The 15,899-nt window shown below is 39.5% G+C and overlaps 1 protein-coding gene across 18 annotated transcripts in view; it reads right to left on the reverse strand.

Moving 5' to 3' along the window:
* The window catches only part of MAST2 (microtubule associated serine/threonine kinase 2), a 213,411-nt gene that overhangs the window by 21,450 nt on the left and 176,062 nt on the right, over nt 1–15,899 (reverse strand). For all 18 annotated transcript variants that reach the window (XM_061451359.1, XM_061451358.1, XM_061451357.1 and 15 more), the window contains 10 exons: nt 15,616–15,717; nt 11,463–11,595; nt 9,760–9,821; nt 9,048–9,133; nt 6,849–7,057; nt 5,574–5,712; nt 4,574–4,706; nt 3,059–3,224; nt 1,929–2,030; nt 198–320 (listed from right to left, as the gene is read on the reverse strand). In XM_061451359.1, coding sequence (XP_061307343.1) covers nt 198–320; nt 1,929–2,030; nt 3,059–3,224; nt 4,574–4,706; nt 5,574–5,712; nt 6,849–7,057; nt 9,048–9,133; nt 9,760–9,821; nt 11,463–11,595; nt 15,616–15,717 — 1,255 coding nt within the window. The remainder of the gene's footprint in view (nt 1–197; nt 321–1,928; nt 2,031–3,058; nt 3,225–4,573; nt 4,707–5,573; nt 5,713–6,848; nt 7,058–9,047; nt 9,134–9,759; nt 9,822–11,462; nt 11,596–15,615; nt 15,718–15,899) is intronic.

Raw genomic sequence — 15,899 nt, forward strand, 5'->3', positions numbered from 1 at the left:
ACTTCAGCAGCAGCACTTTTTCATTTAAAATTCATTTGCTTTCAAAGAAACCTTACCTGGCATTGAGCAGAAACCTACAAAAGCAACTTCCATCAAGTGTTTCATTCCATTTCTACCAATGACTTATCTCTAATAATTTAAAAAATGAAATATGTGCAAAACCCAGGATGCCATTTAGGCTGACTCTTTAGCCTTACTGTCAAAATAGCTCGTGTCATCCTCAGATTCCAACTGTGGGATGAATTCAGCTTTCTGTCGAAGTAATCCATTCCAGTCCAAATCTTTAAAGAACCGATGCTGTTTCACTTCAAAGGCACTACCTGAAATAAAGCATCTTTCATTGCAGAGTATTTCTTTCAGCATTTGCATAATGTGAAAAAATAAACCCTAAAAATATCAAGAGCCTAAAAGAATGTGCCCGAGTACAATTAAGTACCTGGAGTCCATTTTCCAAGAATTTTGAGTAACGACTTATCCTTTTACCAAAGTGGTGATACAGGATAAAATCTGAACAAGATTTCCTCCTTCCCACCTCCTCCTCTTGTTTGATGGCAATACATGAGTAAACTGGCTGGAAAACAGCATCTGCTATTACATTCCACGCAAGTGCAAGATTAAGAACTAATTAACATCTTAATTTAAAATTTCCAAGCTCTAAATACCACCTTGTTCATAGCTGAATAAAGAGCAGACTCAGAAAGCACTTAGCATGAGTGGCTCCACTGTCATGAATAAACTCATTCATGTGCTTAAAACAAGGCAGGGGCTCACCTATCTTCCTGAATTAGTATCTTTTGATATTAAGCTCAGAAGCCTGGGTACCCAGAAGGGAAAACTGGGGCTTATCTGTCTACCAGCGTATGCTTTTTTTTTTTCCAAATGAAATTAATATTCATAAAAGATGCTACTGTCTTTCTTAAAAAAGAATATAGCAGAGGAAAAGAGATAAAAGGTTTGCTGAGTGCCAGTGGCACTACAAGACGCCAAGCAGAACAGCAGTCTCAGCATTACAGGTGTGTAAGGAATCAAAAAATCAGTCCATCAACTCATTTCATAAGACAAGAAACTCTACATCTTTTCCATGACAGCAACATCTTTCAAGTACATGGATTTGAAGTAAAGAAGAACATGTGAAAACCATCTGATATCATTATTCATTCATGATCTATTCAGCACCCTTTTGTGCACATGTGTTAAGTTGCTGAATACACGTGCCTTTTGGAACTGCGATACATCCGAGTTTTTATTTTATCCTTAAAGTGTAGTTTCCAATTGAAAATCTAAAATTAAATCAAATTAAAATAATCAACAGAACAGCCAACCTGTGCTGTGAAGCCACAGAATTGCACAAATTGTTTTAAAACAAGAGTGTAGCTACAGATTATTTTTGGTAACTCACTACCAGCAAATGAGAAATGTTAGCCTGTAAAACTACAAACCTGACATTAACATACAGAAAGATTGATGTGCACATCTGACTTCGCCAAAGACATTATCAGATTTTTTGTATGTTTGGAGAATTCCACAGTACAAGCCTCTAGGAATGAGAAAGTTTTCGTTTATTTCATTACACCCAGGAATTAACATCCATGTAGGGGATTAAGCCCCTAGTCAAAAAGAACTTCAAAGAGATCTGATTATACACTGTTCAAATGGAGACAACCACCCTCAAGCCTTTAACAGAACAGCACAAAATTGAGCAGTTATATCGCCAAGCTGAAGGTGCCCCTTTCTTTTTTGCCAAACAAGACAGTAATATCTGTCTACACTAATTCTCAGAGCTTCATCACACAAGACTCACTGAGCCCAGTACAAACGGTTTCCCAGTTCTAGATGAGCATTTTTCAGCATGGGTGGGTATGCATCACTGGCAAGGTAGATTCTTTTCCTCCTTCTGGGTAATACTTTCCCATGCACAAGGTTCCTACCTGTTCCCATTCTTTCCAAAGGATTTTGGCGAAGCAGCTTAGAAATGAGGTCCTGAGCATCTGGTGGCAGTGCATCATCACCTTCTGGCCAGGCAATTTCATCTGGAGACAAAAAGAGACTTGACATTTTCTACCAGCTTCATGACTGATTTGAATAACCATTCATGAGCCTATACCTTAAAATGCAGTGTTCAAGTACTGCCCCAGCATCACAAATACCCTGAATTCAGCAGCTTGCATACTTAATATAATTCAAGCATTGACATTTTCCAAAATGCATAAAATTCAGCGTCAGCTAAAGCTGCTGTCAATCAAAGCAGTGCTAGTGGAGAAAAGAAGCAGTAAGAACTCTATTAATAAAGTATGAAATGGGACTTCCATGACGATCCATAAACAAAGACACTGACAATACTGTGGCTGTATCCTGTGCCTGCACATTCCAAGCCTGTTATACTTGGAACAGAGAGAACAATTCGCAGGTAACAATTCCACGCATCATATTTAGCTCTTTGCTGAAATTTGCTTTTTTATAAAGGACATTTGCCAAGTGTGTTAAAAATTTACTGTTTCAGAAAGTATTCCCAATAGGAAATGTTTTCACTGGCGTATTCACTGAGAGAACACAAAGCAATCATTTGTCCAACTCCAAGCAGGAGATAGGTTTAAAAAGCCACAAGATGTGAAGGTGCTTAGTACAACAGCTTCAATGTGTTTTGCTTAGACCTTCCTTTTTATTTCGTCTATACAACTACTAATTGACTGACATTTGCATCTAGAGAAGAAATAACCAAAATCAGGCTGAATTACACCAGTTGGCGGCTGCTCCTTTCATATTCTCCATCATTTAAGTTAAAAGACGGGATGGAAAACATCCTCAAACACTTTTCCCCAATCCCACAAGCATCTGCATGACTCCCACACCATGCACAATGAAAGAGCTATCTAGCAAGACATGAAGCAACTCAACAACTCTTGATAGCTGAAATCAGACAGATGCTACTTTGACATAGATAAATGTTTCAAAATTAAAAGCCATTATTTTACACCTAGTCCTTTCTGTCTAAACTGTGGATCCTCGGTATTTTCACAGTACATTCTGAAACCCCATCAGAGACAGAACAGAAACATACCACTAATCACTTGTCCAAACAGCTCTTCAGGTGTGTCCCCAAAGAAAGGAACACAGCCAACTAGAAACTCATACAGGATAACTCCCATGGCCCACCAGTCCACAGGCTTCCCATAGCCCTGGCGCAGGATCACTTCTGGTGCAATGTATTCTGGAGTACCACAGACCTCAAGAGAAACACAAGAAAGCAATTAACTTAAAAACTGCCAGATTCACATCAAGGTTTATTCTTGTCTTTTTTATTTCCCCCCCTCCCCAGAGCACTACAAGGAAGTTATTAATGTTCTGCCACTAACCACTTTATGCTGCGAACTACCTTCCATGGAGCAAGAGTCTGTATTTGAGGAACACATTACCTACACATAAAAGATATCACATAATATGAAATGTTCCTCGTGTGGATATGACAGCTAAGGAGTTTTTTGGTGCACATACAGTAAAGCATATGGGAAAAATGCACATTCTGTGTGTACAGGTCTGTCTGCTTGATGGATGTCTACTGGCAGAGCTACAGCTATAAGGAACTCAGTTTTGACAAACCTCTTGCATCTCTGTGCTAGCAGAACCTAGTTTCACAGATGCAGGATTAGCAGCACAGCATGATTACGCACTCCAGCATTTAAACCTGGGAGGTACCTTTGGCAGAGACAAAGGCTAAGGAAATCATATGGGAAGGTCTAAGTTGCCTGAGTCTGAGAAGCAGCAACAATATAGCTGTAACACTGCAAAGTGCAAGGCCATGATCTTGTGACCAAAGAAGTTCTGCTAGAAAAAAACATAATTACTCAGAAGCAAAGGCAAAAATGCCACAGAGTGATTAGGAATTAATACTTGGCACAGCTGAGAAAGAAAATTCAGCTGTGATCTGAGGTATTCTCAGAAGATGGAAGTATTTTTTAATACCGTTATACAAGGCATGGTGAGCCTACATCCAGAAGAGTATAGTTCCTGCCAACTATGGCCAGAAAATAGCAACTTAAGCTGAAGAAGGTGCACAGAAGTGCTGTTCATTCATCAAAGAAAAATCTGTCTTGTTACCAAGAAGAATTTTGCTGGTTAAGCCCAGCAAAATGGAGACTAAGGAGAAAAATGACCCTCAGTAAATATCATGGGGATAAAACCCATGGGGATAAAAGCCATGAGACAAAATCACAAGAAACATACAGGAACTTGCCATGAACTCTCTAAGCACCAGAAGGGGGAGACCGTGGAACAACCTTCCAGCAAAATCTGTGTTATGCCTCTAAACCAACGTCTGTTCACACCTGCACTGCTGCCTGGGCCACATTTTCAATATCCTAAACTAGGAGCTGAAGTGCATCACTCCAAAACGTGAAGCTGAAATACCAGAAGATGCCAATTTATGCACAAACATGAGAACAGACTTGTGTCTTCTCCTCCTACTCCACAACACAGAGCACAGCATCAAGGCAGAGGGAGTGCTATAAAATCCCATTCTAACCCAAGAGAATCTTGCATCTGATCCCACAACAATAGACAAAATTTTTCAGCTTACCTGCTTGTCCAGGAATTCCCTGGTATCCTTCTCAATGTGTCCCTCGTAAAGATTAGTTGTAAGGCTCATTAACCCAATTTTAGACAGTCCAAAATCTGTTAGTTTAATGTGACCCATGGAAGTTATCAGAAGACTAGAAGAAAGAGAAGCAGCAAAATAATCCAACATTCAATTAACTGTTGCCCAAAAGCAATTTAAAAAAAAGAACATAGGATAATGCTAAGCAAGTTCTAGGCGTTACATCCCCATCAAACACCTGGAAGGAACCTCCTATTAACTATAGGGCAGCCAAGGCAACTAGAAATCACACTACATCTTCTGCCATAATTTCATCAGTGTAGTAACAGCTTTGAAATAGTATCTGAAGTCATTCTTCCCACCCTTTCTCAGCGTCTATCCGGTTCTACATCAGTAACGAGAGACTCCATAAAATCTCCTACATGTCAGATGCCACTGAAGATCTGTTGTCTCTAGCTCCCATGTCCTCTTGCCTATGGAGAAAGACCCTAAAGAACCATTTCTCTCCAGAGGAGGGCCACGAGGATGATCAGGGACTGGAGCACCTCCTGTATGAAGACAGGCTGAGGAAGTTGGGGCTGTTCAGCCTGGAGAAGAGAAGGCTGCATGGAGACCTCATAGCAGCCTTCCAGTGTCTGAAAGGGGCCTATAAGGATGCTGAAGAGAGACTCTTCATCAGGAATTATAATGATAAGACAAAGGGGAATGGGTTCAAACCTAAACAGGGGAGATTTAGGTTAGCTCTAAGGAAGAAGTTTTTTACTGTGAAGGTGGTGAGGCACTGGAATGGGTTGCTCAAGGAAGTTGTGAATGCTCCATCCCTGGCAGTGTTCACGGCCAGGTTGGACAGAGCCTTGGCTAACACTGGTTTAGTGTGAGGTGTCCCTGCCCATGGCAGGGGGGTTGGAACTGTATGATCTTAAGGTCCTTTCCAACCCTAACTATTCTATGGTTCTATGATTCTGAAAAGCTAAAGACTTACTTATCAGGTTTCAGGTCACGGTGAACAATCCCATAATTGTGTAGGTACTCCAGTGCCAGAACAGTCTCAGCAAAATACATCCTTGCCATATCAACAGGTAGTGCACCAATGTTCTTGAGAAGTGTGGCACAATCACCTCCTAAGAAAGAAGTTGAAAATATGGCACAGTGAAAGAACAGTCATGAGGCTCAATCTCAACTCTCTCAGCCTGAATTCTAAAGCTCTCTGTACATTCTGTCTTGAGCTTCATATAAATGTTAAAATCTTAGGAAAATCTAGATCCATGTATGTTGGGCATGCTTGCTCAAGAACTGTGCAGATGCCATTTCCAAACCGTTAAGCAAGCCTTGAAGAACGGGCAGTTCATGACTGTCTGGCCTCTATAAATTTCTTTGCTCCCCACCACTGAGACACATACTACTTCTGATATACAACCTTCTTCAAATAGTAAGTAAACACCTCTACAACTACTAATTGGCTCTCCCTACGCATGGGGAGGCAGCCTTGCCTTTGAACACAGTGAGAGTCATGAAAATAAGTCTGTGGGTGCCTGATTCAAGCTTTTTAAGGAACACTGCCCACACATTTCATTTGACCTTCATCTCTACTTACAAATAGAAATCCATATTAAAATTTTTTATGCCAATACATCTGTTTTCATTCCACTAATTTATCTGAAAGAGCACTGATACAATAACTATAAGCTCATTTCTCATAAACATTCAGCCAAGCAAGGCAGGCGTAAGAAATTAATCCTATCCACCAGTGGAAATATATTGCTTACAGCAAGATACAGAGATAAAATAAAATCAGATAATATTGTAAAGAATAAACAAAACAAGCAAAAAACCCCAGCAGAAATAGCACTGTAATTTAAATAAGGCTGCTCAAGAATAAAGACTATGTTGCTTGGCGATGTTTCTTAACTGCCTTTTTTCTAACTGCAATGCCAAGCAAACATGCTATGGATCTAGCCCTGCCATCCCACAGGAAAGAGAGAGGATTTCTCTCCAATGAGGACTGTAAAGTCCATGTTTACTTCTGACCCCAGCATTGTAGCTTTACGTTTCCTCAGCTGCACTGCAATCATGTTGTATCAGACACAGAGATTCACAAATGGAGTGTCTCCTTATCCCAAACTGTACTGGTGGTAGAATGAGTCATTTCATTCTAGAAGCAATCTATACACTCCTGCCTGAAAGGGCATCACAGCTTCCCCTGCAACTGCAGGGCTGACCAAGGTCCCTTTGCAGGTGCATACAGTGACAACCATACCTTCTACATACTCCATAACCATGCACAGGTGGCGCTTGGTCTCAAAGGAGCAGAACATGCTGACCACAAAGGGGTTCTCAGCGAAAGTCAAGATATCTCTCTCCACAAAAGCCTGCTGGATCTGGTTCCTCAAAATTAGGTTCTGTTTGTTGATCTTCTTCATGGCAAAACGTTGACGGGTGGTCTTGTGTCGCACCAGATACACAGCCCTAGAAAACCACATACCAAGAGGAAAAGTTCCATTTTCAGTTCAAACGTGTTTGCAGTTGGGTTATTTTTTTGCTTGCTTATTGGTTGGTTGGTTTTTTTTGTTTTTTTTTTTTAAACAGTGATTGTAACTGCTTTGGATAGATCCTGACAGACTTATTTGCAACTCCATGTCAGTGCTGAGCTCCCCCTGAAAAGAAGGAACCCTGTGATGCTTCCTTCCAGAAGCTACTCTGTCTTCTTGAACTAAGCAGCACTTTTGCTGATATGACTAATGAGGTATTTCAGACAGAAATGTCACAAACTTCCTTAAGCAGCATTGCAGAAGCATGTAATTTTCAACACTACAGTCATCATTCCACTTAAAAAAATGGTCCAAAATGTATGGAATCAGCACGATTTCTTTCCCAGCTCCATAAAATTAATTTGACTCAACACTGTCACCAGGGATTTCCTTCAGTAAAGTATCAGTTACATTTCCATCATTTGCAGATCATTAGATTCCTGCACTTTAATAATACAGTTTGCAAATAAAATTTTCATCCAGTTTGCCTGCCTTATTGAATCAGTACTTGTTTCCTTTTCTCCAGAGTATACTACATTTAACATGATATTGTGTCCTACCAGCAGCTGACTATAAAATACACCCAGGATAAAGACAGACACGAGTAACAGCAAAACAACCACTTCTCTCCCCTCTTTTAAGCCAAGTTACATTTAATGGGGTCTGTGCAGAAATATGACTAAAGAGATATAAAATCTTCCTGTCCAACAATATGGCTCTTCGACAAGCTCCATTGTGTCTTCACTGACTAAAAAATACCATTCCACTTTTCTCACATATAACTTCAAAAAAAAAGAGTTGCTTTTAACTAAGTACCCACTTCAACAAAACACTCAAGCACATGCTCAAGTTTTGCTGTTATGACCTACTGAATATCACCACCTTTCAGTTACAGCCTAGTGATTTCCCTGGTAAGGATTTATGAATTGGAGAGAGTCAAAGAACCATCTTTATAATTCTGGATAGGTTTGTATGAGTAGTTAAAATTTTAACCAATCAACCTCATTTTGGGTTCTTCAATGGATAATAAAATCCAATGGCATTTTTACTGTATTATTTCTCAGAGCAGACTTGCCCCAATGTAATTTTAGTATCTGAAGTGCTTAAGAACAGCCACATTACATATAAAATCTGAATACATGGAAGAACAGGAAAGCACAAGCTATTTCTCTCTCAATATTCTTGCTGTTTCAATGAATCATCAATGAAACATCAATAATATTTGCAACTACAGAATTTTACCCTCACTCATTGAGCCTTTAACCAAATACAAACCACAGGACTTAACCAAACAGCATCAAAGGAAATGCAGACTGGCCTAACAAGCAATAAGGAAATTGGTACAAAATAATGTTCTCAGACCATGGAACTACATTTTTTTACTATTACTCAAGGATCTCACAATAATCTAAGTGATAATATTCTTACTAGAGACAGTGTTTAGGGCAAAGGTTTTCATCATCTCAAGCTAAGGCACCGAAGTGTCTGTATCTTACCTACCTACCATAAAGAAACATTGCAGAAATAGTTCCTGGAAAAACAGGCTTAAGGACGCAGCCTGGAAGGGCTTCAGAAAATTTGCACCACAGAAGGATTAGGAATACCAGACTCTGAAATCTTTAAAGGAGGGCAACTAATTTTTACAAAAGGTTCCTGAGCTGGAAGCTGTGTGTCAGTTCAACGCAATATAAGGACTCCACAGTCAGGAACTAAGTCCAGTACAGGGGCTATTGTCTGAGAAACCCTGAGAACATACAAGACAGGGTACCTCCCAGAAGAATGCAGAAGACATCAGAAGTGTGGGATCTGTTTAAGACCCAAGCAAAATTCATTTATGCTTTGGACCCAACAAAAATCAATCATTCGTGAAACATTGCTATTGCCCTTCGCTGGGTAGGACAATATTTTCTTCTGAAGCAAAGCCTTACCCATAAGCACCATTACTGATCAGTTTGATAGTTTCAAACTCTTCTTCAGATGGAGTTTTCTTTGACTGGACAGAGGCCCCACGGCTCTGGGGAAAGAAGAAAACGGAAATCAGGAGCAGGAATTACTTCATTGTAACACACACCTTTTTGTCCTTTTCTTTTTTAAGCAGCATTCACCCAATCTGAACACATATCTAAACATCAGGATGTATCTCTGTCTGTATTTCTAGTACCCTTGTGGATTATCTCACAAATTATTAGCACCAAAAGTTAGTGGACTATAAGATTCAAGCCTTTCCTCAACATTACATTTTAAAAGACAATAAACAGCTAAAGAACCTTGAAACTTAGAGGTTATAGAATTAAATTTTTCTAATCGTCTGTTACTGAAGTCATCTCCCTTCAAAACCCATCAGATTTTACAAATGCAGCTACAAAGAACTTCTCCAGATGTTTTTTGTTTGCAACTCAAAAAGACATCACCAAAACTTGATGATAATGCCTGTTTGGAACTTTTAAGCATTTCATCACCACAGTACAGAGATTTCCACCTTTTCATAAGTGTTTTAATGTGTTCTTTTGAATGTCAGCACTTGGTTTTTTTTTTTTTAATTAAAATTGCTCTGCATTATAATTAATTCTTTATTGCAGACTACTTCTTTCCAGAGATAAAAAAAAACTGTGCTAGACAGAGTGAGTATTACTGCTTTACCTCGACTGAATCATCTGTCTCAGGAGTGTCTGGGCTGTCATAGCTATTCAGCTGGGCCATTTCTGAAAAGAAGGAGGAAAGATTATTCCTAATGATCTCAATCAAACACTATTCTCTTTGTTTATACAAGACAAACAGGATTTTAAGAGGTGCTTGTAGATGATGAAGGACATTTTTCCCCTCTGTAAAAAGTCACCCCAATTATACAGTGATAACCTTTAACATCGTAGAAGCTGCAGGCAGTATTTTGTATAAAGATGAATGTAATTAATTGCTCTAATTTCAGCCTGACTTATTCGAGATGGTTTCTATAATAAGTAAAAGCAATAAATGCATGTTTGGGGAAACTGCTGTCTAGTTAATATTAAAAGCTATTCCATGCATGTATGTCTGCATGTAGCCTGGTGGCACCTCTATAGTCCTCAAAAGAAAATGCATTACACTTCAAACAACCTCCCTGCATGAAATGTGTCTGATTCTGCAAAATGCTGAGCAGCAGCAAACTGGGAGAAAGCCAGTTTAGGCTACTCAGCTGTCTTAGGAGATGCTCTAAACTTTGCAAACCCAAATCCTACGGTAACTACTAGTCTCTGAACAGACACCACTGACATTTCTGGGTGCCCTCCTTACAGAAAGGAAATAAGGCACCTTGACATCTCCACACATCTCTAAAGAAAATTTGACTTTAGTAAGGGGAATTAATGATGGAAAGGTTCTCTCCCATGACAGGGATCAAAGGAAATTTCCCTTTAATGTCAGATTTCAACAAATGCTATTAAATTGCATTTAGCAATCTCTGGTAGAAATTTTCCCGAAGAGCTCTTCACTTGAAGTCAACCTGTCACTGTCATTCTGGTAAACACCACAGAAGTTAAACTAGTCCTATCCAGACAACTAACTTATGCCAAAATTATGCTCTCCTGAGAGAATAAAAAGTACAGTTCAATCACTGAAATATTCCACAGTAACCTCCAGTTTCTGCCACACTTTCTATTGCTGTTGAGCAAGCTATGCATGCTCCTAAAACTTGTCATACGATTAGCAAAGTGCCAGGCAGAAACATCAACTCCAAATTCCAAAGGTAGGATCTTCTGTGCCTCTGTACGCTTACAGCGTATTCAATTTACCATATGGAATTCTGGCACCCAGCAGAAAAGCTGTTACTCTCTTCTAAAGCATTACTCTCTTTAGTTTCACTGCTATGGGAGACGTAAAAATACAACATTATCTCCACCTAAAAATTGGTACTAGTCCTGGTTTCTTCTGGAAAATCACAACAAACACACTTTTCCCAGAGAGGACAACAAAGTGAGACGATAGGATACTTTCCAACCAGGACACCAGCAGGAAGGCAGATCATTAGAGTAACGGCTAGACTTACTGCCCAACAGCACAGAGAAAACAGTCAAATCATAAAGCCATTTTCTAACACTGTTTCAGCTATAATACTATAACACAGGGAGACATTATTAACATCATAAGTAAAGGATTGTCACTGTTGATGTGCGATCATTAGCCCAGCAACATTCCTTTGAGACATGGGGCTGGAAAGGACAGTCTAGAATTTGACAGCAAACAGGAAAATAAGGAAAAATGGCCTAGAAATTAAACCAATAAAACAAAAGCCTCCTTCAGCTACGCAGTGATCAGGATGTCTGGTTATCCCTTCAGCAGTTTGGAGAGTACAAGCCAAGAGTTCTCACCCTCCAAGGGATCCCTGGTGAGTCCCAGCTGGCTGATAATGTAACGAGGAATGTCACATTTAATTCCTTGCCCTTCCTTGGCATGGCCTTCTGCAGCTTCTAACAAATGGTAGAACTCTTCAGGATCAAACTCCTAGAGGAAGGTGGTGAGAAAAACAGAGAGAGGTAAATGACTCAGCTTTACAATTACAAAAGTTTCTTCCCCCATATAGGAGATTCCTCGGAAACATCCAAAGTTAATTCTGGGCTCAGCAGTGATATGAAACATTTGCAGGTACAACAAGGAAGTCAGTGCATTCCACTCTGCTCTGCAAAAATGGCAGACGTTCAGAGCCTGCTGGATGTTCACTGGCTCAGATCTGCAAATCAAAACAGGAAAAGGACGGTAGGGATTTTCCATGAACCTATAATGGACTACTGGAAAATAACGTCATGACAACGTAAGCATCGGTATGGACACACCTCCTGATTTTGACACATTGAGGACTGGAGTGCCTTCTTCTGCCACCTCCATCTGACAGGTGAGTTAAGCCAATATAAACCTCTCCTGTTTTCAAACGTCACTTTTGATCAAACCATACACCCACCCAATCCTGTAACTGTCCCAAACTTAGCAACTGCTAATAAAATGGTTAATAAAATAGCAATTGCTATTCTCTTTCTATGAGAGAAATGCTGCAGCAGTATTTCTTGTACTATTCAATAGAAGATCATGTTATCAACCCAGTCTTGGTGTAGGTGATCTCTAAAGGCAAGGCAAGGCTGTAAGAAGGCGTGATCTCCTTCAATAGACTAACAGATGTACTTGGAAATAGAAGACAAGCTGTTGGAAGCAGGAGCACTCTGCTTAGAAGCACATTCACTAGTCAACTTTAACTCTCCCCTACGAACCTCATCATTCACCAGCAATGAGCAGCTTTGTCAAGACTCTTCAGAAATGTTCTAGTGAAATGGGAGGACAAAAGGGGAAGTTAGAGCATACAGCTGTGAGGGCATCAGGGAAGAACTGCTCTGAGTGTGCCAGCAGCGTAAGGGAAAAGAGAGCACAGACCTTTAAACAAGAAAGAGAAATTAGAGATTGTGATGATATAAAGACATTTGAATGGTTAGAGAAACAGAGAAAAGACACACATCTTGACTGCTCTAAGCAATGCTGCCTGTATACATGCTGTCACCATATATATACACATATATATGTATTATGTATATATATGTATTTATACATACATATATATATGTATTATGACATAATAATATATATGATACAGGGAAATAATATGATACAGGTGAATGGGAAAGCATAGTCTTCTATGGAACTGGAGATCATTTATTGGTGAGTAAAGGGCAAAAAAAAAAAGTCTGGTGACAAAAAATTCAAGCATACAAAAAAATTAAGAAATTAAATAAATTCCAGTTCTGTCCTCTTTTTAGCAGATTTATTGAATCATTTGAATAGAGAGGAATGAACGCCACTAAAGGGAGGCAGGCACTATGGAAAAATAAACTGGAAAAAAGAATAAATGACGTACTTTTTCCCAAAGACGGTTTCAGTGACACACAAAACATTATTATTTTCTTGAAGCTCCAGAGGTTCACAGCCCATAAATGAACATTTCGCAGCCCAACAGGTAATAAAAAGACTGAAGCCAAATAACTAATGTTTAATATTTAAATGCCTTCATCCCTATTACAACAATCACAACCATTACAACCACAGCCTCTGTGATCAGTTACTTAACTTGCAAGGAAGAAATACGGATGAGCTGTGTTAGTAAAATTAACCTTAATAGTAAATACTTAGAAAAACTGTTTAGGAATTCACAAACAATTGAAACTAAAGGTTAAGCTGCAAAAGAAGTATGTGAAACACTCAAAATGACATGTAGTCGTCAAGCTATTTAAATGGTTGACTATCATCTACTATATTTCTTGTTCTTTTATATGATAAAAGGAACATCAATATTTAATTCTTCACATCAACAGAATACAATATATGTTTTGGAGAAAAAAAGAATGCTAGGAAGGCAATGCAGGTTAAAAAATACCCAGGAAACACTAATATAGAGGTCAAAATATTATTTTTATACTTTGAAGTCTAGCCACTTCATTGTCAGGGTTGTCACTACATGCTTTGGAGTTCATTACTCAAATATCAATGACTTTCCTGTTTCCACCTGCTCCCACTCACTTTGCAGAACATCAGGTGCAGAAGATACTGGAGGAACTTGGAGATGTATTGATCTCCAGCAAAAAGCTGGCTTGAGTTTGGAACGGCTTGCTTGGTAAAACTTCAGTAAGTTTTATGTTTTCCCAGATGACATGTTACTAATAGGGCGTATACAAGCATAAATGACAATGATTAACACAGCAAATACAAACCCAATAAGCTTAAATTTATTTCATTTCTTCATTGTTTTTACTTCCAAAAAAGATTTTGAAGAAGTACTGGAAAATAACTGGAGTCGCTAAACTCATCTAAATCACAAAAATAGTTTTGAAAGCCAAAGAATCCCCAGTTTAAATGGAGGTTTGCCCAGGATTTTTAATGTAATCTAATAGAGACTTCTTGAATAAGTAAGGGTAAGCATCTATCTTGCTGGCTGTACAAGACAGATGGTCATATTCTGGTTGTACTTCATGACTGACAGTGGTCCTCCCTGCACCACAGGGTTCACAGCAGAGCCATCCATCTGATGCAAGAGAACCCTTCCAAAGTTTACTGGTTCTCAGTACTTCTGAGAAGTTTTTAAAAGTTGGTATCATCATCAGAAACATTGGACCACTTGTGTCTACTTTGTCTAAGAAAGCTCTGCAAAACTCATTTACCCTCTAGTGACTCAACTGCTAAAGGCTGTCCATGGACACACTGTCTTCAACGTGCCTCAGATGTTAACTATACATCTAGATTAAGCTACAGATTCATAAGTTTGCCAACTTCTCTGATGTCTCAAACCTATGTGGCTTCCCTGCCATTCTTCTGTCCAGAAAGAACCATCAGATAGTGTGCTTTGACACACCAGGGAATCTGATCCTGTCATTTCCTAAGTTTTACTGTAGGTTTGAGTCACCTTCTCCCACACTCCAACAACTTTTTGTGACACTCCCCTATGCTCTCACCAAAGTTTTTCAACATCCTGTTGCAATACAGTCACAGAATAAGTAATAACCACAACACTGTGTACACCAGAGGCCAAATCACATCTTTCTACTGTTCAAGGCCAGGCTGAAAGGGACCTTGAGCAACCTGGTCTAGTGGAAGGAATCCCTGCCCATGGCAGGGGTATTGGAACTAGATGATCTTTAAAGGTCCCTTCCAACCCCAACCATTCTATGATTCTATGATATTCAAGGTTTATAGTAACTCTCTTGCTGTGGCATCACAGTAAGAATGCATGTTCAGGCTGCTTCTCCACTGTACCTATAACATATATTTTGAGTGGCAGGACACAGTGGCTTATTTCATTGAGATAGCCTAAACACTTCACCATTTTTGAGAATTAAATAAAAACCAAAATACATGCTTATTAGCCAGAGTAAGTTAAAAAAGCAATGAGAGTTCCTTTTCCATGTATTCCAAGAGCACCACATAGGATTTCAAGCCCAGGCTTCCAAATCTGCTTGGATCATTCACTGGCCTATCCCTCTGTGCTCACAGCTGGAAAACCTGACACCAGGTTTCTCTGAAATTGCTGGGTCTACAGCAAAGGGATTCAGTCCAAGAACTCAAACACCATTTATATCATGGAAAGGAACTTCTTCCCTAGTGATAGTACTTTCTTAGCATAGCTCTCTAGGCACCTTCTGCACACTATACATTTACAGGCTCTTTGCTGTAGCTACTAAGCAGAGGAAAATCAGGTGGCAGCAAGTAGCATGAAATGATGTCAGTTGCTACATCTGGTCCCTTAGCTATAAATTTTATACTAAAATATAGTGTAGCTGGCTGTTGCAACAGACAGTCCATTGGGAAGACACTTCTATATTAATGCAAAAGACACTTAGTACTCCTTTTTTAAATAATACAGATTTATTTTTCATGAATGTTTTGATGAGAGTTTAAAGCTTTCTGTTGAGGCTTTGTGTTTCTTGTATGCTCAAACACACACCTCGCTCTTTAGGTCATAAATGCACTCTTCCTGAGGAGCAAACTTACCAGGCACTCAAGCAGCCGAGCTGGTCGTGCAATGATAATCATCAGCTTCTTCACAAGTTGAGTAACGAAGGCAACCTCGGAGCTCTCGGATCGCTCGTGGGCCTGTGGAGAGCAGAATGTCAGATTATGGCCCTAGCAGTGAACTCTTCAGTTTCATGTCTCAGATACTGAATGCAGAGCAATCACCAGCTCAGTAACTATAACTCAGAAGCAAAGGCATGACAGAGTCAGAGCAGGCAATGATCCCACCTCATTCAATGATGCCAAGTTACATGCAGCTTTTC

Source organism: Pezoporus flaviventris, unplaced genomic scaffold, assembly GCF_033815535.1.
Source record: "Pezoporus flaviventris isolate CSIRO_AGI_PZ_B2104156 unplaced genomic scaffold, CSIRO_AGI_Pfla_v1 ptg000013l, whole genome shotgun sequence".
In the NCBI taxonomy this organism is placed as follows: Eukaryota; Metazoa; Chordata; class Aves; order Psittaciformes; family Psittacidae; genus Pezoporus; species Pezoporus flaviventris.